The sequence below is a fragment of the Maylandia zebra genome, linkage group LG3, assembly GCF_041146795.1.
Source record: "Maylandia zebra isolate NMK-2024a linkage group LG3, Mzebra_GT3a, whole genome shotgun sequence".
NCBI classification, from domain to species: Eukaryota; Metazoa; Chordata; class Actinopteri; order Cichliformes; family Cichlidae; genus Maylandia; species Maylandia zebra.
In genome coordinates this window covers 34083161-34110758 of record NC_135169.1, presented here as the reverse complement: position 1 = coordinate 34110758, position 27598 = coordinate 34083161, and the positions used below count along the sequence as shown (strand labels likewise).

The following is a 27598-nucleotide window of genomic DNA, read 5'->3' as shown; positions in this document are numbered from 1 at the left end:
TACCTTAGTTGCAGCTGTTCCAGTCCCTTGATTAAGGAGCCAAGAGGTGGAAAAGGGGCAGAGCGAGCTTTAAAGGAAGACTACAAATTGGTAGTGATGGTGAGATGAAGCCTCATGATGAACTGAAGCTTTCCACCCAATTGGTCGACTCATGGTTCGAAGCATTGTGATGATTCATTTGCTCTACTGCGCCATCAAGTGGACAATTCAAGTGAAGCGGGCTCTGTGATTATAATGATGTATAAACCTCTAAACTGAATAAATAAATTGTTTTCTTGGTTATTTATCCCGAATATTGTCTCAGTATGTGTGATACAAAAGAGAAAGTGGAAAGTATCAGAACATGTAGACCTTAAAATAATCTGCAAAGCTCTCTCAAAGAGATTAGAGAAAATGACCCCCCTCTTAATTCATCCTGACCAAACTGGTTTCATAAAAGGTCGGCACTCCTCAACAAACACTCGTAGATTACTTAATTTAATAGACTACTCATACGATAAAAACATCGAAGCCATAATATTATCTCTAGATGCAGAAAAAGCATTTGACAGAGTTAATTGGAAATTTTTATTCGCAACTTTACACAAATTTGGTTTTGGAAACTCTTTCATAAACTGGATAAGAATATTATACAATTCCCCAACGGCTCGTATCAGAACAAATGACCAGACATCCTCCAGCTTCTGTCTCCTGAGGGGCACCAGACAGGGATGCCCACTCTCCCCCTCACTTTTTGCAATTTTTATCGAACCTCTAGCAGCAGCATTTAGACAGGCTACAACAATTAAGGGCATAAAATGTAAGAACATAGAACATAAAATCAGTCTCTATGCGGATGATGTGTTGCTTTTTCTGCAAAACACACAAACCAACCTCTCTGAGGTAATTACTTTAATAAACTGGTTTTCAAGAGTTTCAGATTATTCAATTAACTGGCCAAAATCTACAGTTCTCCCCATTAACTGCTCCTTCCATAATTCTTCCTCTGCCCCACTGCAATCCGGAAATATTAAATATTTAGGTATTAATATCTCTCCTAAGCTTTCAGACTTAACTAAACTAAACCACATCCCACTTCTAAAGAAAGTAGAAGGCGATCTGACTAGATGGAAATCTTTACCCATATCACTCATGGGAAGGGTCGCCACTATAAAAATGATGATCTTGCCAAAAATAAATTACTTATTTTTGATGATCCCTAACAAACCATCACAAGATTGGTTCAGATCTCTGGATTCATATATTTCCAAATTCCTTTGGAAAGATAAACCCCCGCGTATTAGCTTAAAAACGCTACAAAGAACCAAGGATAGAGGAGGATTAGATCTGCCTAATTTTCACCAATACTTCTTAGCCAACAGGCTTCAGTTCATCTCAGAATGGTTAAAACATACCTTCTTAGTTGAGCCCTGGCTAGACGTTGAACAGGCACTATGCAAGGATCTAGAGATTTCAGACCTACCATTTATTAGCTCAAACATCAAAAGACATGAATGCTTTAAAAGTATCAACATCAGCTTTTCTCTAACAGCATGGTGGGAGTTTCTAAAAATAACGGAGTCTTCATTAATCCCATGCAAACGTACACCTATCTGGAATAACCCTGACATATTACAAAACAATAATATGATTAATTTCCCAGAATGGAGTTGTAAAGGAATTAAATACTTAGAACATATATTAGAGGGAACAGAATTTATTCCATTTGACAGACTAGTTGAACAATATGGGATCAACAAGACAAGGTTTTTAGAATATCAACAAATTAAATCCATAGTAAAAAAGAAATTTAACCTCAGTCAAGTTGAATTACAAACACCACTAAGTGCGGCACATTTTCTTACTCTTAAATCCCCCAAATTATTATCTAAAATATACAGAACACTTTCTAAATTAGATGAATCAATATCCCTTCCTACTGCAAAGTGGGAAGCAGATTTATCAGTCAACCTAGACCAAAACTTCTGGTCTCAGATTTGCTTAAAAACTTTTAAATTAATTAAAAATCCCAGTCTGCAATTAATACAATACAAAATACTTCATAGAGTGCACTATACAGGTCATCGGATGTTTAAGATGGGCTTTACATCTTCCAACAACTGCTCACACTGTCAAGGCAATACACCAGACAATTACATCCACGCTCTTTGGTTCTGTCCACCAGTGCAAAAGTTTTGGCGCGAGATATGTGAAGACTTATCAAAATGTCTGAAATGTAACATTCCAACCTCCCCCTTAGTGTGTTTGTTGGGCAGCTTAGATAATGTCACTTCAGAAAAGAATATAGCCCATATGATCTTCACTGCCCTATGCATAGCCAAGAAAACAGTCCTCATGAACTGGAAAAATAAAAATAATCTTAATTCTAACCAATATAGAAATTATCTATTAGATTACATTAGTCTTGACACAGCCTCTGCCACCACATCAGATCAATTGCTCTGGGCCCCTTTTATCAGCTCCATCACCTAGTGGGGGTGGGGGGTCATAGTTTGGTCCCGCCTTCACTGTTGTGATTGGTGAGGGGGTAGGGACAGGCTTAGGGCGTCGGGGGGTTCCCTGGAGGCATCTTCCTTGGGGGGCTCAACCCGGGGTAGCGGTCACGTCCGGTTGAGGGCTCTGTTGGCTCTCAGGTGACTGTTTCCTCGCGGCTGCGTGCAGCGGGGCTAGGGGAGGGTCTGTGCTGACGGACGTGGGTTACTGACCTGGCAACCTGGCTGCCCCTGGGTGGGTCCGGGATGGGCGTGAGGTTCTGGGGGTGCTCCGTCTCTGGGCGGTGGCCCGGGCCGGGCCTCGGGGGCTCGGGTCCTGGTTGGTGTGTTGCCGGGGTTGTGGGCGGGTGGGTGCATGGGGGCCCGGCCCTGGAGCAGGGTGCCGCCGGTGCATCGAGCTGCCTGGGGGGCTCTTCAACTGGTGGGGGGGATGGTCACATCTGGCAGGAGCTTTCTTCTCTCAGGAACTCTCTGCAGGAGGGGGAGATACAGGAGAGGTGGAGGAAGATCTCAGCCTGGGCGTTTACCGTCTTATGTAGTCTGGAAGATGTGTGGTTGGTGGGGTGGGTGCAGTTTTCTCTGTGGTGGGGTTGGGTGGACTGTCCAGGGCTCTGTGGAGCCGGGGGGCGCTACTGCACTGGGCCCCGGTCTGATGGGCCTGGGCCCCCCTTCCCTGGCGGGTCGCGGAGGGTGGGAGTGCCTACTGGGGTCAGCGGGGGAGCTGGCCCCAGGGAGGGGTTACCTGCCCCTCCCTTCCTTCCCTCCCCATCTCCAGCTGCCTCCCTCTTCCCGCTCCTCCACAATCACCCACACATGCAGGGCCTTGGAGTGGGGGTATGTCACCAGGGTGCAGAGGAGGCTACCCCCCCCCCCCTGTCCCCTTCTGGCTGCCTCTGCCTCAATTTTATCCCACAACTTAGACATTCACATTATTCACACTCTCATTACACATACATATAGGATCTTGGGGGTGGGCACAATCACGGAGTCCAAATCACCATCTGGGTGTATACCTCACCCCTGACCTCGTTGCCCACCTCTCAATTTTAAATACACTTAGTCATTGAGGGCTAGCAGGAGGGACCATGCGCTTACCTGCTGCTCCTTGGCAGGTAGCTCCATGCCCTCCTGGGTTTTAATTGCACCTTAGAACACATATGCATCAACACTACAATGAGCGGGTGGAGGGAGGTTTGGAGTCTTCTCCCACCCCCATTCTCTGCGGCCTGCTGGAGCGGGGGGGCTAGTAGGGGGAGTTGGCCGTCCGACTGCGGTCTGGGGTGTGGGGCCTCCCTGCTGCTGCGGAGTCGGGGTGGTCTGCCTCTCCCCACCGCAGGGAAAAGGGTAACACCACCTGGGTCTGGGTGCAATTCCCCCCTCCAGGGGCAAGGGTACCTAGACCCGGTTTGTAGAGTACGCTTGGGGAGTGTGATTGTGTGTACAGCGTCTCTTTATGTCTGTCTCCACGTTGGTTGAGTGTGGAGTGAGTGCATATGAGAGCATGAGGGTGGGAATGGATGTTTGTGTCTGTGTGTGCCTGTATGTCTGTGTCTATATGTCAGGTTGGGTATCAGACGCCACCTCTCTGGGGACACCTCAGGCCCTCCAAGGTTTGGAGGCCTATCTCCACCCACCACCACTTCCCCTGCCGGTGGCGGACTCCCTCAGGTGTCGGTGTGTTGGTGGTTCTTTGTGTCTGGGGGTGGGCGTCCGGGTACACACCGGCTCACTCCTTGGAGGCCGCTTGTCGGGGCCTGGGGCCTGGGGCTCGCTCGGGCCCCTTTGGAGGTGGGGTGCCCCCGGCCTCTCGGCCTAGGGCTCGGTCACTCAGGCGCAGCTGGGGGCCGGCGGAGCTCACGGGCGCGTCACTGCAACCCCCCCTGGCTTCTGCTCCGCGGCTGCTGAGTGAGCCCTCATCTGGGACTCTCCTCAGCTCTTACTGGAACAGTGGCGCGGCTGCCCCTCTGTTGGTCTTCCATGGTCTCTTGTGTTCTGGGGGCCTCTGGATGTCTGGAGTTTTGATCTCCTCCATACCCGTTTCACACCCTGGAGGACGGGGCTGTGGCCCCCCCACACTCCCTAGCAGATCATTACATGGAGAAACCTTTGGAATGCAAGCATGCTGATCCACACAGGTATGCACACATGGGTATTCACAGACGCGGACTACAGCTTTCTTGGCTGCTGCCTCAAAGCACACTGTGCGCTGTCTATCTTGCGTGCTGCACAATATCGTTTATTACTTAGTAAATACTGATATCTATGACTAGCTAGTTTATTGTGATGGTGCTTTGTTTTCTCTATTATTATGTTGCTCTTTGTTGTTTGCTGTCTCCTCTGTTTGTTTGTTTGTTTGTTTGTTTTTTCTCCATACAGGTGACCCAGGAGTTTTTTTTTTTTTTTTTTTTTTTTTTTGTCTCTCTTCCCCCCCCTTCTCACCGTCTCTTCTCCCCTTGGGTTTTCTTTCTTTCTCTCCCCCTCTCTCTCTCATTCATTCCCCCTGTCCTATTTATTAAAAAAAAAAAAAAAAAAAAAAAGACAAAGGATGAACTGAAGCTCTGCCATCACGTAATGTCGCATACTGCTGTTTCTGATGTCATTTAAAAAAAAAAAAAAAAAAAAAAAAAAAAAAGGAAAGTATCAGAACAGCGTTTTGGTATGATTGTGTAACTGTCAGCCTCAGACAGTCAGTCAATAGTATAATTCAGATCATAGATCAGTACATTTGCATATTTGTATAACTATAAAAAGAAAGCTGACACTTTCGAGACTTTATCTAATGTGTAAGCATCACAGCAGATGCCTTTGTGTCAACATAGCTGAGGCTAAAACAGAAAAACGATTTTATAAAAAAGTAGATCAAAACCGAAAGAAAACCATTAATCAACAAATGAACATTACCTGATGCTGCTGAATTGAAGCAGAGCAAATAGAGGTTTTATTAGAGACACACCTTAGCGTTTTGCAATTTTGCATAATGTTAAAAAGTTAAAATTATTTTAGTAGCCTATTGAACGGCAGAAATTAGGTTTTCTTTTCGGAAGTATTTAAATGGGAAAGAACAGCGGCTGACAAACAACGGAGGTCTTATGCGTAACAAACAAGCGAATAATGCAGAAAACAGATTTTTAGACGGGAAACTGTTCTTGAAGTATACTGTGTGTGTGTGTGTGAGAGAGAGAGAGAGAGAGAGAGAGAGAAAGCTGTGCATGAAGTGTGATTTTATCCTGGTGAAAGCAAAACAGCAAAAGTCAGAGGAAATTCATGGCGATGTTTATGTGAAGCGTAGTTTGGATCTCCTTTTTCTGCTGGTTCGGTCAATATTGTTTGAAGAGAAATAAAACCTGCAGCTTCGGAATCAGCGCAAAAAAGGCGTAAACACGAAGCACGGACCCGCCGACGGATCAGAATCAGTGAACTGTCGGCTTTCAGCCCCGACCGTGTCCGTGCTGTCTGGTGAGAAAGGCGACATCTCACTGATTCTGATCCGTCAGGTCCGCGCCTTGTGTTTACGTCTTTGTGCAGAATCGGTGTACCTCCTCTCATTTACTGTTTTAGCTGTTTGGTGGTGGTTGAAATGTAGTAATATTTATATTAAAAATCGATTTAGGATTTTAATGAATCGATATCACGTTATCCAAGCTAGAATCGATTTTAATCGATAATCAAAACCCGCTCCTAGTACCTGTGTAATCATGCTTATAATGACACAAACTAGTGTTTGGTGCTTCACTTTTTAATAAGCTAAAAGACAGAAATCAGATTATAGGATGTGTAGTGTTGTTTATTTATGGTGTTTATCATTTGTGATATTTATTACTGTGTGCATACTTTATTAGGAGAGACAAAATTTAAAAAAAAAAAACATCTCTTCCTTGCTGGTTCCATCGAAGAAGAAATGCACAAGTAACTATGTAGCACGTACGTAATCCAATTCCAGAAGTGTGATGGGGAATCATCTGTTTTTCTGCCCATTTTATTTCGAATCTGGCGCGAACCAGTGAACCAGTCCCTGAACAAAAGTCACGTGGTACGGACTGCCGCGAGGCCTCGAACGTCACTGCATACGTAATCAAAGCAAGCCTCGATACGCGAAAATAAAAGCACCAAAACGTCGACTACAAAAAACAAACAGTAATGTACAGCTTAAACAATTTACAATCATGACATGGATCTTGACAAGATAAATAAATAATCCAAATTATATACAATGTCATCATGCCAACAGTTACAGACATACTGCAACCACGCTTGTGAAGGTTTAGTTTTAGGTGAATTGTTTACAGATGGTTTTCAGTCAGGACAAAATTAAGTTCTTCTTACCATTCATTGTGACCACAGCAACAACCTTTCCTGGTCTGACCCTCAAACACTCTGGTGGACAGCCACAGATTCTGACTGGGCTCTCCACAGGTACAAGCTGTGCTAAAGAAGTCAACATGTATGCGTAACATATGATTTAAATAAGTTGTATTAACTAGGAAGTAAAACATTGAAATGAGACTAAGATATGGTAGGACCGACTGAGCCTTACTTGAAACAATAAAAAAAACTTAACAGCTGACAGCTAACAGTGTAGTTAGGAGCTGAGGAAGCATCAACATTTTTAAAAAATGAGAGAGAGAGAGAGAGCGAGAGAGAGAGAGAGAGAGAGAGAGCGTAAGGGAAATGTGTAAACAGTAAACATAATAAGTTTAGTCACAGAACTTACCATCATGGCAAAGAGTCTAATTTACAATGTAAGTTGTTGGAGGCAATGGCTCGAAGAATCCGTCATGGCACGTCTATTGTGAAGGACATATCTGGTGTGCATGATGACATCACAATTATCACAAAAAAGGGGGCGTGGTAGACAGTCACGACAACGAAGCACAGCTGGATTGCTCCCACATTGTTGGCATATATGCTCCGATACACTTTCTTGAGCTGCCATTGTATTCACCAGATGGGGTCATTCTTTTGGCCCTCCAACTCTATGAAAAAAGAGTTTTTCTTGTGCTCCAGTTCAAGGAAGCCAGAAGAGGAGTTTTTGGTGGTGGTGCTTCATGTTGATCGTCTGAAGAATCATTCAGTGAGCTCTGGAGTTCTTGTAGAAAGTGCTCTGTTAAAAAACAAAAACAATATTTCTATTAAAATTGATTAAATTATAAAAGTGTAATGGACAGAGTAGCTATGAGAGTAAAGCTTGATGGCTATAAACATGCTAGCAATTGCTGCAAACACATGAACATACTGCTTTGGTCTAGTGAAGACACAGTGGAGTACATACCAACAGTCCCTGGGGCAAATGCCACCTCACAGTGACTGTTATTAGTGGTAGAATTGGTCTTCTGACTGTGGCCAGCTGTATAAAACATCAATGGCATATCAAAAACACAAATCAAATCCACATTTATAACACAGAAACAATTTAGAATCACCAGTTAGCCAAACTCCACATCTCAGGCCTGTAGGAGTAAACCAGATAACCTGCGAGCAGAGAAACAAGGGAAGAACACGCAAACTCTACACGCAAAGACCCTGGTCTGATAATGGAATTGAAATCAGGACATTTTTTGCTGTGCCACTGTGTTGCCAAGTACCAATATCTTTTACCAAATTCCTTGTGAAGAGGTAACTGTCAGCCACATTTTGTTACTGCACTAACATAATGTAATGAATGCCATACTTGCTAGGGGGAGCATTCAGTTTTATGAGACAGTTCTGTGGTTTATTTAATGTGCTTTTGTGTCAAAACAAACAAATGACTTTCCTGTTTCTCTTTAGAGATATTTCAATTAATTAATACATTAAATTTATGGATTTGTGTCCGTAATATGTATATCTTCAAGTTATCTTGTATGAAAGAGTACTGACCCTTATGTAATTGACTCCGGATTGATCTTGGCCTCGCATAGAGTTGGTTTCCATCTTTGTCTCTTTTTTTCCATTTTACTGTTGGTTCAGGTGGCTTCACTGGTACTGGAGCTTCCTCTTGCTTCAGCTCACCAAGCATGTCATCGAGGGGATCGAAAAAAAGTATTCAGAATTCAGAAGCACCTTATAAATAAATATATACATTACATCCTTTTGTAATGATTTAGATAAGCCTTGTTTACTGTCCATTTGTATTTCATTTGCATTTGCAGCATAGATGACCAGTCTGCTATTTAATGATTACGTAATGCTGTTATTAAGTTTTTTATCGAGAACGAGAGAGAGAGAGAGAGCCAGAAAGAGAGAGCTAGATTGATAGATAACGTCTATCTTGATTTTGAGCATCAACCCAATCTGGCAACACTGACCCTTATTAGAACCCTCAAACTTTACAAAGTGGCAACAACAGCAAACGTCAGCACACACTTCTCTATCGCTGTACCCTGGATGATGATATATGATAAGCTTGACTTGATTGGCTAACAGAAACTAATTTAGCTAGCTTACAGCACATGTGGTGTGGCAACATATATGCAATTAAATGTTAAGTCATTCGCTGTTCCACGAAATTGCTCATCTTAACCCATAGAACTGCTAAAAGCAACTTTGTGAGCTCACGGTTTCAGCTTTTTTTTAGTTGTAAATAAGAAAAATAATTTTTAAAAATCTATAGATTCAGATTCTTACTTACCTGTGGTACGATCGAGTGCGGTGACGTCACTGCCGCTCATCTAATATGATAAAAATAAAAATCTTTCTCAAAAATAAACAAGTGAGTCGCTGTGAATTCTTTAACAGCACCGAAAATGTTTTGCCTAATAAAAAAGCTGTTCTTTTTTATTTGTTTAATTTAATTTAATTTAATTTAATTTAATACATAAGAGCGTGATTATCCAAAGCAGATGGTAAAATGACTGCGTAAGTTGGAGAAGATATGTTACAGCTGTAGCAGAATGATCGACAGGTTAAAATGTAAATGGATTTCCAAATATGAAAAGGATTGTAGAACAGTTTATAAAACCGGTGCAATAAATTCACCCAATCGCTAGCTGTGCCATTACCCAGCATACATCACTCACTGCATCAATGCAATAACGTAATAGCCTGTAATTAGTTGTATCTGCAGTAATTTTCTCTCAGGTAGTTGCCTGCATTATATAATTTATTGTGTTCAGTATAGGTCGTTACAATATAATTTGGAAAATGTCTAAATATACTGACAACAGGCACTTCTGCGGCAATCTCTTGTCGTCAATAAACAACGTTTAAGGAGCTCTATAGTATTCAATAGGAGGACCCTTCACTTCAATTCCCGGCGCGAGGGGGGTACCCTGCGCGTCGATAAGTGAAGCAGAGGGAGCCTGACCATGCGTCACACATTTGATGAGTTGGGAGCAGTGTTGGGTAAGTTACTTTAAATTAGTAACTTAGTTACATTACTAGTTACTTCTATCAAAAGTAACTCAGTTACTTCAAGTTACTCGTTACTTTCAGAGTAACTAGTTACTAGGGAGAGTAACTTTGGTTTTACTCAGAATTCTCTTGTTAATGTGTTGCTTCCGTAACTGGATACCCAGCAAGATTGCCAGTCTTCTAGCTTGCTTACTTGCCACAAGTGCACTGTGCCACCTACCAATAGAAAGGAAAAAATAATGTGCACATTTCCACGAGAGAAATCCCACGCCTGATTCTATCCTAGCCTGCTTTTTACATCCAACACAAAAACTGCAGTCGTGGTGCTTTCGATTGTACTCAGAACTCGGAAATTCTGCCTTCTGAATAGGAAGATGTAGGTAACACCAGACTGCAGATGAGCTGCATACAGAGCTGGACTGGGACAAAAAAATCCTCCCGGGCATTTTGACTAGAGACCAGCCCACCATTATAGGAAAAATCATAAAGCCTTTGAATGAAAATAAACACTGTTGTGACAGTGATGTACACTGTTCTGATGGTATATACAGGGAGTGCAGAATTATTAGGCAAGTTGTTTTTTTGAGGAATAATTTTATTATTGAACAACAACCATGTTCTCAATGAACCCAAAACACTCATTAATATCAAAGCTGAATGTTTTTGGAAGTAGTTTTTAGTTTGTTTTTAGTTTGAGCTATTTTAGGGGGATATCTGTGTGTGCAGCTGACTATTACTGTGCATAATTATTAGGCAACTTAACAAAAAACAAATATATACCCATTTCAATTATTTATTTTTACCAGTGAAACCAATATAACATCTCCACATTCACAAATATACATTTCTGACATTCAAAAACAAAACAAAAACAAATCAGCGACCAATATAGCCACCTTTCTTTGCAAGGACACTCAAAAGCCTGCCATCCATGGATTCTGTCAGTGTTTTGATCTGTTCACCATCAACATTGCGTGCAGCAGCAACCACAGCCTCCCAGACACTGTTCAGAGAGGTGTACTGTTTTCCCTCCTTGTAAATCTCACATTTGATGATGGACCACAGGTTCTCAATGGGGTTCAGATCAGGTGAACAAGGAGGCCATGTCATTAGTTTTTCTTCTTTTATACCCTTTCTTGCCAGCCACGCTGTGGAGTACTTGGACGCGTGTGATGGAGCATTGTCCTGCATGAAAATCATGTTTTTCTTGAAGGATGCAGACTTCTTCCTGTACCACTGCTTGAAGAAGGTGTCTTCCAGAAACTGGCAGTAGGACTGGGAGTTGAGCTTGACTCCATCCTCAACCCGAAAAGGCCCCACAAGCTCATCTTTGATGATACCAGCCCAAACCAGTACTCCACCTCCACCTTGCTGGCGTCTGAGTCGGACTGGAGCTCTCTGCCCTTTACCAATCCAGCCACGGGCCCATCCATCTGGCCCATCAAGACTCACTCTCATTTCATCAGTCCATAAAACCTTAGAAAAATCAGTCTTGAGATATTTCTTGGCCCAGTCTTGACGTTTCAGCTTGTGTGTCTTGTTCAGTGGTGGTCGTCTTTCAGCCTTTCTTACCTTGGCCATGTCTCTGAGTATTGCACACCTTGTGCTTTTGGGCACTCCAGTGATGTTGCAGCTCTGAAATATGGCCAAACTGGTGGCAAGTGGCCTCTTGGCAGCTGCACGCTTGACTTTTCTCAGTTCATGGGCAGTTATTTTGCGCCTTGGTTTTTCCAAACGCTTCTTGCGACCCTGTTGACTATTTTGAATGAAACGCTTGATTGTTCGATGATCACGCTTCAGAAGCTTTGCAATTTTGAGACTGCTGCATCCCTCTGCAAGATATCTCACTATTTTTGACTTTTCTGAGCCTGTCAAGTCCTTCTTTTGACCCATTTTGCCAAAGGAAAGGACGTTGCCTAATAATTATGCACACCTGATATAGGGTGTTAGACCACACCCCTTCTCATTACAGAGATGCACGTCACCTAATATGCTTAATTGGTAGTAGGCTTTCGAGCCTATACAGCTTGGAGTAAGACAACATGCATGAAGAGGATGATGTGAACAAAATACTCATTTGCCTAATAATTCTGCACTCCCTGTATGTATCAATCTATCAATTGTTTGTTGTAAGACTCAGATAATTATTTTTTTAAAAGTGAGACATTTTAAATGAGAATAAGAAAGCATTTCCTTGTGCCCCCCTTTCCCTTTTAATTCCCTACATGGACTCTTGGCAATACTTTGCTAGACCCGCCCCTGCACAGTTACCAGCTGTCAGCTACTTAGAAAAGGATCCTGGTGTAATATGTCTCTCAGAAACAGTTCATAACTTCCCTTCAACTCATTCATGTTAACTAAAAGGTAAACCTGTTTCTCCATCACAGCTCTGATGATTCGGTAAGGACATCTCCTGGTTTCATCTTCATGTTTCCCTCTCATCACATAACCAAACCGATATCATGACCAGCAGGTTTACAGCTGTGGCTCCAGCCAACATCAGCTGATACTAGAAATTAATATTAAATAAATTCTAACAACAGCTGATCAAGCTTAAAAGTGCTGCTGTTTTTTAGCGCGACATCCGCTGGTTTCCTCTTTCGGCGCAAAGTGGGCAATAAATAAACAAGAGAGAAAAGCCGATCAGCTGATCATTGATCAGTTTCATGATTGAAGTAGAAACAGGAGAGGGAGGGTGAGAGGATGAGAGAAGAAGAGGCAGCTGTGCAGCGTAAACACAGAATAACTCCAGCTTTGTGTCTTTTTCCATTCTAGCTGAAGTCCGGGACAAACTGTGTTCCTTTTCACCTCAATACGAAATGCGTAATATTTTCTCTGAATACGAGACGATTCCGTTTTTTTCATCATTGAAAGAGTGTCCACTGGTCTGGAGGGTCCCAAGCTGAAGCGTGGGGGTTGGAGGGCAAGCGGACGAGTAGGCTGGGAGGCAGGGACTGTCCCCGTAAGGTGAAAGCCAGGATAGGAACTCCGCTGTACCAAGGGAAGACAGAAATTACTCCGAGAGCTAAGTCACACAAGGAAAACCACAAAGGGAAACGTCATTTACCACCGAGACGGGTAGAACAAACTGGCACAGAGGAGCCGGTTAAGACAGCTGAAGTAGGTCTCCAGCTGATTGCTCGCAGCTGAGGCTCAGTTGAAGCACCGAAGTCCCCGCCCCAAAGGGATGGTACAGCAGCCACAGAAGGAGACACCCTCCAGGTACCCCCACGGACCATGACAGTATGTAGCGGAGATGACAATAAAGTTTACTTTGACTTCAGCAGCAAGCAGGCGCACCGAGAGCTCTCGCGCTCACTTTTCGAGTATAGAATTTAGAAAAACCATCGGTGCAAATTATAAGTCTGTATCATAATGTCTGGTGTTTTCATGTTTGTTGGTTTGTTTTTATTTTGTTTTATTTTGCGAGTTGGTTATTAGATGCTGCTCCAGCCGTTCAGAGAATCCCCCGCCGCCACGCCCTCTGCTCTCTGCGCCGCAAGCAGCAGGCGCACCTCGCAAATGAAGGGCACCCTTACTCCCAGCAAATGGGCGATAGAAAACCGATCGGTGCCTATGCCATTCCCAATATGCGCTGGCATGAGTATGAGCATTTTTTATTTATTTTTTTGCCGATGCCCGTGATGCCGCCCCCCACCCCGATGCCGCCCCCGGGCAACCGCCCGTGTCGCCCGTATCTAAAACCGCTACTGACCACATTTACTCAGGCCCTTCTTGATGTGATGTTCTTCTGCCTCCCTGGCCGCTGTGTCTGTGGGGATGTCCCCCATTACTGATGGAAATCTCCCAGTCTAAGAAGGCTAACCTGCCACTTTTCATATCCTTCCTGGTGAATTTGATGTGTCGGTCCACCGAGTTAATCCATGAAGTGTAGTACGTCCTCAGATTTGATTTTCACCCAGGTGTCATCGACATATCTGAACCAAAGGCTTGGTGGTGTTCCAGAGTAGGATAGAAAGGCCCTCTTTTCCACTTCTTCCATGTACAAATTGGCCACGATGGGTGAAACTGTGGAGCCCACGGCACACCCATGTTTCTGCCTGTAGGACTGACCCTTGTCTGTGAAGTAGGTGGAATGAAGACACAGTTCCAAAAGCAAACACACTTGGTCGATGCTGAGAGTGGTCCTGTTGCTGAGGTTGGTGTCATCGTGTAATCTCTTATGGACTACCTCCAATGCTTCCGTGACCGGGATGCAAGTGAAGAGAGAAGTTATGTCGTACGAGACCATGGTTTCATCTGTCTCCATAATGACATCTCTCACCTTCTCAACAAAATCCAGGGTGATCTGGATGTGGTGTTCAGAGCTGCCCACCAGCGGGTTGAGGATCGAAGCCAGAAACTTAGAGATGTTATAGGTGACAGAGTTGATCATGCAGACAATCGGTCTTAAAGGTGCACCCTGTTTATGCAATTTCGGTAAACCATACAGACTTGGTGTAGACTCCCCTGGGTACAGCCTGTGGTATGAGGTCCAGTCGATAGCCTTGTCTTGTTCTAACTGCTTCAGACAGTCTATCACCCTCTTCCTGTAGCCACTTCCTGGGTTTCGTTTCAGGGGCTCATAAGTATTTTCATCACTGAGTAGTGACAAAATCTTCTCATCTTTCGCCATCTTACAATGCTGTGATTTCAGCCATTCCCCAATTCTCGGTGAATGGTACTCATGGCCATTGATCAGTGGTCTTTGATCAGTGGGTTTTGGTCAGTGGTTGTTGATCAGTGGTTGTTGATCAGTGGTTGTTGATCAATGGTCATGAGAATTTGCATAATTATGATTAAGGAACTGACCTCCCAGCCCATTGTTCCTTCAGTGGGCTGGTTTCAGTCATTATGCAAATGTACTGTTTATAAGATTGGGGAAACCTGCAGTCAGCTGAGACTGAAGAAGTCACTTGGATGAGTGACGAAATGTTCCTCCCACAAAACGCTACGTCCAGATGAACAGAATCAACTTTTGGAGATTTACTTTCCTGGATGATTGAGAATCTATCAAGACGTTGGACACTTACAGTTTTAAATTTGCAGTACTCTGTGGCAGCTAGGATGGCGATGTTCTCTTAAAATTACTCTATCTTTTCTGTTGTTAGTACTGCCAGCCTGCGCACCTCTTGGTAGGACCACACTGCATCACACTTATATAGCGTACCATCCTTTAAAGCTGGGCCCTTAAATTTGTACTGGCCCTGAAATGTTAAAGATTTAAGGTCACCTCGTTGATGTTCTTAGTAGAAACGAGTTCTAAATATTGACACAACATGAAGATTTATTTGATTTTTTCATTGATGTACTGGAGTTGAGTACTTACACTTGAAATTTATGATTTTTGTCACCGTGTTGGCTATGACTATCTTTAAAATACAGTACAATGTAAAAATTCCCCTCTCGTGCCTGTGGGCGGTCTATAGTTCAAGCTTGGGTCCTCTACCAGAGGCCTGGGAGCTTAAGGGTCCTGCGCATTATCTTAGCTGTTCCTAGGACTGCGCTCTTCTGGACAGAAATCTCTGATGTTGTTCCCGGGATCTGCTGGAGCCACTCGCCTAGCTTGGGAGTCAGTGCACCTAGTGCTCCGATTACCACTGGGACCACCTTCACCTTCACCCTCCACATCTTCTCGAGCACTTTTCTGAGCCCCTGGTAGTTCTCGAGCTTCTCGTGTTCCTTCTTCCTGATGTTACTGTCATTAACACATTTTAAATAACCGGGTTCTGAAAAGTGTAAATAATTGTCAATCATCTAGCTGTGTTTTGATGATTTCGAGATTTCCAACACAGCATGAATGCAACATTGCAACAACTCCACCCTAAGAGAAAGAGAAAGTGAAAGTGTTCCGGGTTTTTTTTTTTTAAAGCACTGGATCTGCAGGTCGCAGTTAGTTTGTTTGCGTGAGAATAAACTCAGTAGTTTCCAAAGGATCCAGGGTAATGCTTTGAATTAATCGGAAGGAAGGATTGTATGTGTTGTTGTTTAGCATAATTGCTAACATTTGCGGTTTATTTCTTTTTAGGGGGCAGTTTCTTCAGCAGTGCAGAAGTGAAGTGATTGCAATGAGCGGAGCGGACACAGGTATTGTTTACAGCAAATATTTCAAATATTTCAGAAAATATTTCGAAGTTTTTTGTTTGTTTGTTTTTTTGTTTTCCTTCTTAAACGTATTGTTGGAGTACATTTATCCAGGAATTTCGATGTTTCCGTTTTTTCTTTTTAGCACTGGTGTACCTAGAGTGCTGGCTTTTTTTCCGTTTAGCCTTCATCAACAAATCTTTAATAGATAGAACATTGCTGATTTATAGATCTCTCTCAGGATTCCTGAAGTTATGTTCCAATTCTTTTTCTAACCAATTTCCTGAACTAGTCTGATTACTTAGTTTGGACAGACACTGGACTTTAAGAGAGAGTTTTGCTTGTTCTAGTTTACCAGTTACGGAGGCCACTATACTCCTGGCAATGCTCCAGGCTTAAATTGCCCTGATCTATGGGTCAGCGTAATGTATTTTGGAGGTTTACAGGCAGTAACTTATTGACTCTTCCCCTCCTCCCCCCGCACTGTAAATTTGGGCACATTGCTTTCCCAATCAGTAAATCACATCAAACTACTGAATTTGACTAGAATTGGCAAATTAGATATTTTAGAGTAATATTAATATTGAAAAAGAAAATGCCCAGTTAAACTCCTAATGTAGAAATTATAAAATATAAATGGGTTTTTGGTTTATTTTTCTTTGGTTATTTTATGATCGAGACTAATGTTTTAAATATATATCTTCTTTGTATGCATTCTCTCTTCCCATCAGCTGACAGGTACCATGGACTGATAAACCAAGGATCCACATGTTACTTGAACAGTGTGCTGCAGGTGCTGTTCATGACCGAAGACTTCAGAACGGCTGTGAAAAAGTTTGTTATCCAACTTTAAGCATGATTCTATATTTGCTATATATGAAGTCTATTGTGCATTTTTAATCACTCATCTTCCCTTTCTGTTTAGGAACTCTAAACAGAAAAATCGTCACCCTGAGTTCCTTGATCAATATCTGAATACCTTATTTGATGACTTACAGGAACATGAAGCTCAAACATTTAATATAACACAGAAGCTGGACATTGAGAACGGTACAGAACAACAAAACTTGAATAGTATACACTCAAAAAAATAACTCTTTGAATGAACATAAAAAGAAATCATGGAGAGAATTTCCACATGATTAAATTACTTATGTAGTTCTGTTATTCCAACTTAATTGAGTTACTTGAGTTGGACCAACTTAATTAAACAATGATGAATCAACTTATTTACTGCAGGTGAGTCCAACCTAATTTAATTGAGTTGATCCACCCCATGCAAATTACGTTAGTCCTACAAAAATGCTTAATGCTAATAGAAAGCCATTTATTAATGTGGAAGTCCTTTCCATGATTATTTTAAGTTCATGAGGGTTCATGGGAGGCTGTGGTCTATCCCAGATGTGATAGAGCAAGAGGCAGGGTACACACTGGACAGGTGCCAGCCTATCACAGAGAGAGAGAGAGAGACAACTATTTACACTTACATTAACACTTTTGGGTAATTTCGAATCACCAATTAACGTAATTAACTATTGGAGGAAACCAGATATCCAGAGAGAACCCACTGCAAACTCACTCCAATGGTAAATTTGAACCCAGCTTTAAGGCAACAGTGCTAACCACTTCACCACCGTCAATATAGTATTCAAAAACGTAGGACAGCTATGATTAAACCACAATAAATAGTAACAGCATACATGTTGTGTGTGTATGGTTTTCTGCCTCTTATAATCCCAGTGATTTTCCTGTGGTTTGAAATCTTGTGTGATCTTGTGAATTTCATGAGTCCAGGCAACCAACCCCTCTTACTAGATTGTATCATGTCACCTCAACTAGAACAAATTAAGTTGCTGAATTTAATGCAGATCCTATATGATTTAATTACCTTCAGCTAGAAACATAAAGTTATTTTGTTCAAATAACAAGTTAGAATCTTGTAAATGTGACACTTTACTGATGAAGTTTGGAAGGTTTAATGGCAGTAAACCATCAATCTCACCGTAAGAGCTGGGGATGTATAGACAGAAACAGCAAGTAAGTTAAAAATCCACACTGTTACAATCGTAAACCTTACAACCAATGTTCCCTCTAAGGTGCGCGCATGCGCAATTGCGCACTGTTGTCACGGTCTCTAATCTAACCTGAATTGAAATTAAAATTAAAACAATTCTGTTTTGCAGTGTTAGTCAGTAAGTGACTGGCTGCTCCTGTATGGAATTAGAATGATGCCACCTTATCCCATAGTCCAGCCAATCTCGTGATTTACATTCGTATATACGCAGCTAATCAACGTTGTTGACAGGCTGACAGAGTCCTTATGTGCGGACACCGGTGTTTTAGCTAGGAAAGTGGCATGACTGATGTAAAGTGAAGCAACGTTAATGACAATGTGGAGATGTGAGCAGGACAGATGGAACGATTGACGGAAAAAGTCTGGACTTTATACCAGTTTTTAAATTGTGTTGATAGGCCACGTAAAACCAGAGTTATGATTAAAAAAATATGCAATGTTTGTTTTTCCTTAATACTATCGTTGTTTATATTTAATGCGTGAAGAAACGGTAAAACAGCGTTTTATAAGGAAAACGCTCGAAAGCACTCTCCGCCTGGGGGTGGGGTGACGGCGGTGTTTTGTGATGTGACAGATTTGCGACGTTTAGCGCGAATCTCGTGTAGTTAGTGTGTAGTGTACTCAATAGCTTTGTCATGTGTGTCAGTACAGGACACAGGAGTGATACATTTCCTGTTGTCAGGCCTACAGGTATCAGGCTGTTGTTCTCCTTTATGTCATAGTGGACAGAAATTATTTTTTGGAGTGGCACAAACATTTGTGTGGCATCCGATTTGATGCAGAACAGCTGATTGTTCTGTAAATAGTTTGAAATGTTAATTTAACTCATTCACTGCCATTGAAGTCTATAGACGTCAATTGAAAAACTTACGTTGACTGCCATTGACGTCTATAGACGTCAATTACGTTTTTCAATGGGAGGGGCTAGAATACAACCTCGGGCAGCTTGTCAGTGAATATCAGACTTGCATTCATGGTATGTAATGACAAAATCGACCTGCAAGTGGCAGTAGTGCGATTTAGGTAGTGCGATCAGAGTAAAATGGTAGAAACAAGCTTTTTTTTTGGATGAAAGAAGAGAGTCTGTTCTTCATTTTGGTAGGTTCAGCGTTTATATGATCATAACACACAGTTTTCTGTGGCTCTTCAAAAATGAGTAAAAATGCTCAAAAACCCTGGCAGTGGGGAGTTACCTGATTTGAAAATGGCTGGCAGTGAATGAGTTAAAAAACGCCTTGGCAGCATTTTTAGGTAAACAGCGGAAAAAAACTTTGTTGTTTGCATAACTCAGTAACTTTTTTGAATAAGTAACTATTAATTGCCCAACATTGGTCATTATATACTGTATTTTGCAGACAGAGAGTTACAGGACTCTCTCCAACACCACAGAATCATACTCTTTATACGCTTTATATAAAAAAAAAGAAAGTTATGTTTTCAGAATTGGAGTTCAAGTTATTTTTACTTCCAGAAGTGTTAACATACTACACAGGTCATGAACATTTTTTTTATTGTAAGTGGGCTAAAGCAGTTAATTAAAAGTAGTCTAGCATGATTGTAAATGCTGTAATTTGATTATTTTAATAAACCATGTAATTTGGATGGATTTGATGCTGGCGTGACCACAGTGCACACGTCTGCTGTTGCTCACAGCGGTCCAAGGGATCGCTCAGGGAGTTTGTGTGTTTGCTCAGACACATGAAAAACTAGAGGGAACATTGCTTACAACATAAAGTTATCTTCTACATAAAATTTAATGAATGTAGCCTCTGTCACACAAAACATCTAAACATGTCCTTATCTACGTCATGAACATACCTTGTGCCTCTATCAAGGGGGCTACTGACAAAAGAAATCTCCATGGTCTCCTTTAAACCATCACACTTCAAACTCCAGTGATTTCCACTAAAACGGCCCCCACAACAGTTTCACAGCTTCAAAACTCAGACAGGAAGCTGATAGTAGATAACGGCCATAAGTGCCAAAATAAGGAACTAAATAAAAGTATTTACGGTTATTTACAGTGACAACCACCCAATTAATTTTTTTTAATGTAATCTCCTGAGTACTGTATGACTTTATTAAAATAAAGTTATATACATAAAACATTACTGTTATTGATCTAATTATTCAATTATTATAACAATGGAAAATTGTATGTTAAGAATAGATGACTTCTTTTTTTTTTTTTAATTATATGCATTTATCACAGTGTATGAACAGCGTGATGCTGCAGACTACTTTGAGAGGGTTTTAAGAATGACCAGCACTGATGCATCACAGGTAAGGTCTTCATCGATGTCAAAGGGTATCTATACACTGGATCAAAATATTACTTTTTAATTGTGGGGTCTTCGCCTTACAATATAAAATGCTTTGGACAACTTTTGTTGTGAGCAAGTCCAATCTAATTGAAACTGAACTCAAATGAAATGAACAGGTTATGTGCATTTATATTTTCAGATCTTCCACGGTCAGTTAGCAAACAAGACCACCTGTTCTAAAGGTCATATACAGACTGATGGAGATGCACCATTTTGGCATCTTCCTCTTCCACTGGTGAATTCCTGCAGTGAAGACTACAGTGTGGTAAGCAGAGGCGGAGCCAGACATTTGAAACACCCGGGGCTTAGCCCTAAAGGGTAGTATGCATGCAGGATTTTTTTTTTTTTTTTTTTTGGGGGGGGGGGGTTAGAAATGACTGAAAGATTAATAGGCTCTGTTTTGAGTTTTGTTCAAAAAAGAATGACTTCATATAGGGAAAAATATATATCACATGTGCAGGACACCTTAAACTAGTTTTTTAATTAAGCAGCAAGGCAGAACAAAATTGGGGCTGTATCAAGTCATGAGGACTAAACCCCAATTCAACCAGACCCAGAACTGATCCGGAATTAAAACAGGACTACAACAGTTCAAAATCAGGACTACTGAGGATTTAACAAAGACAGAACCAGAATCAGAACTAGATGATAGTAGCACTAAAAATCATCATAGACCTGCACTACACTTATTTTTTTAATTCTACCAAAGTCCACTATTTAGATTTAGAAAAGTTTATATCATTATTTAGCCTTGTTGTGCAAACAAGCCTGCATAACTTAATAAATGTAGAATTTGAAAAATAGCAAACCTAAAAAGAAACACTAGGTACGAGATACACGACCATGATACAGTGATACTTTTGGTAAACAACCATTTGACTAACATGTGTGTCTCACCTGCTCTTGTTCCACCTCTGTTCTGTCCTCATTCTCCATCTCCCTCTCTGTCCCTCTCTCTCCCTCTTTGTGCTGACAATCATCAAATATACAGTTGAAACCACATATTTATGTACTCTTCAGATCAAAACACAAACACTTTTTTAATTGTAACATCAAATCAGACTAAATGTTTATGTTTATTTTTTTAGATTGATAAATATAAAAAACATATTTGTTAACTTTAAGAGTAAAGAGAGAAACTATCTGTATTTCTTAATTGCAAATGGCACCAAATTGTATTCAAAATTGAGCCACATTTATGGCGCTCCACAGTTCTTTTCCTGGTGTTTTGGTTGACATCTCTTGATGTTCCCATGTCACAGAAACAGGCTCTGTGTTTTGCCTTATATGCATCCACAGCTGTGCCACCAATTTACTCACATGGACTCTACTAACCTATCAGAAGCTTTTTCAGCTCAGGATGGAATCGTCTGGAGTTTTCTTATTAATTAACAAACTTAGTGTATATGTACTCCTAAATTTGATCAAAGTGATAAAAAATAGACAGCTCTGTCTCTCTTTATTCTGACATTTAACTAATTCAAAAGATATTTCAATATTTATCTAAAACAAAAGTTTAATCTAAATTGATGTTGTACAGTAAAAATGTTTTATGTTTTCTCCCTAAAGTGTATGTAAATATCTGGTTACAAATGTGAATATCCTGCTTTGTACTGAAATCCCTCTTGTTTTGCATAGAAATATACTGAACAACATACAAAGCATAATATATAAAATAACATTTACCTGAGTTTTTTCTTTGAAAGAACCCTCTAATGCCCATTCTTATATTTCAGTACATAACTGAAACCGATTTAGTCGGGGAGGGTAAGAACTGAAAATATGAAATAAACACACGTAAGACTCTCTAAAAAAAATAGCATTTGTTCGGCTTTTCATTTCGCCATTTGTTGATTCACTTGAAGAGCAAGTAACGTAATATTGGTCAAGTGATCAGTTTGATATCAATGTTTCGTGATTCACCGTCATATTTACATTATTTGTACGGTACGAATGATTTGCTTTCGTACCTGGTCAAACTTAAGCTCTCCTTAGTACGGCTGGCTCCGTTTCTCCAACAGCGCACTCACAGCAGGCAGCAGCTGCTCCGCCCCCTCGCTCAGTCGCTTAGTGCCTGAGCTCGGATCATACCAATATCAGGGGGGATTCACGCACAGTCGTAAATTCCCACAGTGTGCACTATGTGCTTCGAATATTGTGTGTACTTTTTGTTTTATACAGTTGTCAGCCAGGCATCTAACTATGAAAAAATTACACTCCAAAAGACCCCGGGCTTCTGACAAAACAACCCGGGCTTAAGCCCAGTAAGCCACCCCCACGCTCCGCCCCTGGTGGTAAGGATCTGAAAAGCTGCAAACTTCGCATGCACTTTGCATGTTTCTGGCTGCCAGGACATGACAACTGTGAAAAACGTTTTGAGCTTACATGCTTTTTCCAGTAAAAGATATATAATATTTTTATATTTTCCTGAGTAACTGATGACTGTTTTATTCTATGCACTGCATAAAGTTTAACATTTAGCTTTGCTTAAGTGGATTCTGCAAGGCGCTTTGTCCCACCAGGAGTCTGAAGCTGTACTTTCAACTCAGTCTCCCACTGTTGTTTGATATTAATGAGTGGAAAGGAATCATTATGAAGAATATAGGTATATACTATATATGTCCACCCTTATGACTTTTCTGGTTTGTCTAAAGTATCTGATATTTAGTAGGAGAATGTGCAGCAATGATCTGTGAAAAAAATGGAAACTTGAAGATAGTTGGTTTTTCAGCCTAATCATGGTCTCCCTGACATGCACTAGCACGTCTTTGGGTTTTATAATTAAAATTAAATGGAAATTACAATAATAAGCTATAAAATAAAGATTCAACACTTTGAATCAATGTCTGCACAGTCTGCACTTCAGTCACATATTTACTGATTTTCAATCCATTTTGTTGGTATACACAGGCAAAACTACAAAAGAACTGCTGTGGCAATTCTTTATAGGGTATCTGGTTTGGCTAAAAAATATGTAAATCAGCTCCTCCTTTGCAGTCCAAATGAATACTAACATGAGAAGCTGTGTATATGTTCACTGCTTTAGATTTGGCTCTATTAGACAATAGATCTTACCCCTTGACTGTGAAATGATAAAGTTAGTAGGTCATGTTTAAAATCTTTTAAATTCGTTACGTCACTTCCCTGGTCAGCACGTCTTTGTTCGATCCGATTTTAATTAACATGAGTGTATTTTTTCAGGTAAAAGGAATTGAGGAGTTTTTTAAACCTTCAGATTTCTGTGGAGAAAATCGGCTGTACTGTGATCAGTGTGGTGACAAAGTTGATGCTACTATGGTGAATTTTTTTTAAACATTTTTTTTTAAACATATTAACACATATTGGGAAATAAGAAAAATTCCTTCAGGCGACTGTTGCTGTGATTTGGTGCTGTATAAATAAAACTGATGTGAATTAAAAAAATTTCATTCAGAGAGATGAAATAAAGCATCAACCAGATGTTTTGTGTCTGCTGCTGAAGAGGTTTGAGTTCAACTATAATTACATGTCATACATCAAAATCAACTGTTCTGTGGAGTTTCCTAAAACCCTGCAGATACCAGAGGTATATTTACAGAATATTTTGTATTTAATCATAATCCATTTCATTTTCTTCAGTCATTCTCATATTTGCCATTTTTCCTTTGGTAATCAGTGTCAGACATATGAACTGTATGCGTCTGTGGATCATTTTGGGGATCTGAGAGGAGGACATTACACCGCAACAATCAAGATCCAGGAGGAACATGGAGACAGATGGTATCAGTTTGATGATACCAGGGTCACAGAGGTAAGACTGATCACTTATTCACTGTTGATACTAAAATATGTTCCTGCATTACTCCTTTATACAACTACATGTACAGGGACATATCCTTCATGTTATACTTGATTATTTTTTACATCATCAGCTTGATTATCAGCAATTCCAGTTCGGTAACACTAAGAGGTAAGTTTTTTTGTACTTTTTATTTCCACTGTACATTATTTTCCAATTATTTCTTAACCTTTCACATAAGTATATACTAGACATGCCTTCAATACACTTTTTTCACTGTTCTACATGCTGAAGTATCGTATAACACTGTTCTATAATCACAACTGCAGATTGTCTATGTAGTTAATTCAACTCTACCCCAAATCTCTGCTGTGCAAAGCAAAACAATAAAATTAATGAAAAAATCTAAACAGGTGTATCTTTAAATATTTGCACTGTTAGAAAAATATAAAATATGCAGACACATATTAATTTGTAGGAAAACACTGCTGCCAAAAATAAATCTGTTATAAAATGTTAGCTAAACACATCACTGCATGTGAAAGTAACACATTTATTACATATCATATTTTTCCACTAGGTCCCAGACTGCATATCTTCTGTTTTACAGGAAAAAGAAAGGTAACAGCAAATATTCTTGTTGTGGTTTCTTCAGCTGTTTGGTGCCTGAATGATTTTGTTTCTACTTTGTGTTTCATGCTGCAGATACTGGTACTCAAGATAGGAAGAGAAAGCAAGAAAAGGGGGAGGAGACAGACATGGAGCATAATCCAAAGGCTCCTAAATTAAGAGAAGCAGAGGGATCACCTAACAACCCCTGTAACGTAGATCCTCTGGACAAAGAACAAAATGAGGACAAAGAAACCACTGGAAGTGATGGTCTGGATCAAAATAATACAAAAGTGGACGATTATAGAAAAGAAAACCTACTAAAAGATAATAAGAGTCATGAACATGGAAACACACACAGTGATCACAGTGATACACTGAACATGATCAGTGTTACAAATTCAAGTGATAATGATGTTCAGGGAGTCATAGAAGATGTGGAAATAGACGTTGAATCAAGTTCAGACGACGAAACAAGTGTACATGTCCCTGCAGAAGCTGCAGCTTCAGAAAACAGTGAAACAAATGAGACAAGTGTGGTTGTCCATGCTGAAGCAGCAGGTTCAGAATACAGTGAAACAAATGAGACAAGTGTGGTTGGCTCTGTAGACGCAGCAGGTTTAGAAAATAGTGAAACAAATGAGACAAGTGTGGTTGGCTCTGCAGAAGCTGCAGGTTCAGAAAACAGTGAAACAAATGAGACAAGTATGGTTGTCCATGCAGAAGCTGCAGGTTCAGAAAACAGTGAAACAAATGAGACAAGTGTGGTTGGCTCTGTAGAAGCAGCAGGTTTAGAAAATAGTGAAACAAACGAGACAAGTGTGGTTGTCCCTGCAGAAGAAGCAGGTTCAGAATACACTAAAACAAACGAGACAAGTGTGGTTGGCTCTGAAGATGCAGCAGGTTCAAAAAATAGTGAAACAAACGAGACAAGTGTGGTTGGCTCTGTAGACGCAGCAGGTTCAGAAAATAGTGAAACAAATGAGACAAGTGTGGTTGTCCTTGCAGAAGCTGCGGGTTCAGAATGCAGTGAAACAAACGAGACAACTGTGGTTGTCCTTGCAGAAGCTGCAGGTTTAGAATACAGTGAAACAAACGAGACAAGTGTGGTTGGCTCTGTAGACGCAGCAGGTTCAGAAAATAGTGAAACAAATGAGAAAAGTGTTGTTGTCATTGTAGAAGCTGCAGGTTCAGAAAACAGTGAAACAAATGAGACGAGTGTGGTTGTCCCTGCAGAAGCAGCAGGTTCAGAATACAGTGAAACAAACGAGACAAGTGTGGTTGGCTCTGTAGAAGCAGCAGGTTCAAAAAATAGTGAAACAAATGAGACAAGTGTGGTTGTCCTTGCAGAAGCTGCGGGTTCAGAATGCAGTGAAACAAACAAGACAAGTGTGGTTGTCCTTGCAGAAGTTGCAGGTTTGGAATACAGTGAAACAAATGAGACAAGTGTGCTTGGCTCTGTAGACGCTGCAGGTTCAGAAAACAGTGAAACAAATGAGACAAGTGTTCTTGTCCCTGCAGAAGCTGCAGGTTCAGAAAACAGTGAAACAAATGAGACAAGTGTTCTTGTCCCTGCAGAAGCAGCAGGTTCAGAATACAGTGAAACAAATGAGACAAGTGTTCTTGTCCCTGCAGAAGCTGCAGGTTCAGAAAACAGTGAAACAAATGAGACAAGTGTGGTTGTCCCTGCAGAAGCTGCAGGTTCAGAAAACAGTGAAACAAATGAGACAAGTGTTCTTGTCCCTGCAGAAGCTGCAGGTTCAGAATACACTGAAACAAACGAGACAAGTGTGGTTGGCTCTGAAGATGCAGCAGGTTCAGAATACAGTGAAACAAATGAGACAAGTGTGGTTGGCTCTGTAGAAGCAGCAGGTTTAGAAAATAGTGAAACAAACGAGACAAGTGTGGTTGGCTCTGTAGACGCAGCAGGTTTAGAAAATAGTGAAACAAATGAGACAAGTGTGGTTGGCTCTGTAGAAGCAGCAGGTTTAGAAAATAGTGAAACAAACGAGACAAGTGTGGTCGGCTCTGTAGAAGCAGCAGGTTCAGAATACAGTGAAACAAATGAGACAAGTGTGGTTGGCTCTGTAGAAGCAGCAGGTTTAGAAAATAGTGAAACAAACGAGACAAGTGTGGTTGGCTCTGCAGAAGCTGCAGGTTCAGAAAACAGTGAAACAAATGAGACAAGTGTGGTTGTCCTTGCAGAAGCTGCGGGTTCAGAATGCAGTGAAACAAACGAGACAAGTGTGGTTGGCTCTGTAGACGCAGCAGGTTCAGAAAATAGTGAAACAAATGAGACAAGTGTGGTTGTCCTTGCAGAAGCTGCAGGTTTAGAATACAGTGAAACAAACGAGACAAGTGTGGTTGGCTCTGTAGACGCAGCAGGTTCAGAAAATAGTGAAACAAATGAGAAAAGTTTTGTTGTCCTTGCAGAAGCTGCGGGTTCAGAATGCAGTGAAACAAATGAGACAAGTGTAGTTGTCCATGCAGAAGCAGCAGGTTCAGAATACAGTGAAACAAATGAGACAAGTGTGGTTGGCTCTGTAGAAGCTGCAGGTTCAGAAAACAGTGAAACAAATGAGACAAGTGTGGTTGGCTCTGTAGAAGCAGCAGGTTCAGAATACAGTGAAACAAATGAGACAAGTGTGGTTGGCTCTGTAGAAGCAGCAGGTTTAGAAAATAGTGAAACAAACGAGACAAGTGTGGTTGGCTCTGCAGAAGCTGCAGGTTCAGAAAACAGTGAAACAAACGAGACAAGTGTGGTTGGCTCTGTAGACGCAGCAGGTTTAGAAAATAGTGAAACAAACGAGACAAGTGTGGTTGGCTCTGTAGACGCAGCAGGTTTAGAAAATAGTGAAACAAACGAGACAAGTGTGGTTGGCTCTGTAGAAGCAGCAGGTTCAGAATA

General features: G+C 41.1%; 1 protein-coding gene across 1 annotated transcript; it reads left to right on the top strand.

The window, feature by feature from the left end:
* Positions 1–15679: 15679 nt before the first annotated feature.
* Positions 15680–26952, top strand: LOC101485365 (uncharacterized). The gene is made up of 11 exons (XM_076882226.1): positions 15680–15763; positions 15850–15908; positions 16637–16739; positions 16831–16955; positions 20192–20262; positions 20443–20568; positions 23959–24093; positions 24215–24252; positions 24662–24702; positions 24787–26606; positions 26896–26952. The coding sequence occupies exons 2-11, from the start codon at positions 15890–15892 to the stop codon at positions 26950–26952; spliced, it is 2535 nt and encodes an 844-aa protein (XP_076738341.1). The 5' UTR covers positions 15680–15763; positions 15850–15889.
* The last annotated feature ends 646 nt before the right edge of the window (positions 26953–27598 follow it).

Coding starts and splice junctions, on each gene's coding strand:
- LOC101485365 (XM_076882226.1), top strand. Junction 16,740..16,830: donor TTCAGAACGGCTGTGAAAAA/GTTTGTTATCCA, acceptor CTTTCTGTTTAG/GAACTCTAAACAGAAAAATC. Junction 24,094..24,214: donor ATGATACCAGGGTCACAGAG/GTAAGACTGATC, acceptor TTACATCATCAG/CTTGATTATCAGCAATTCCA.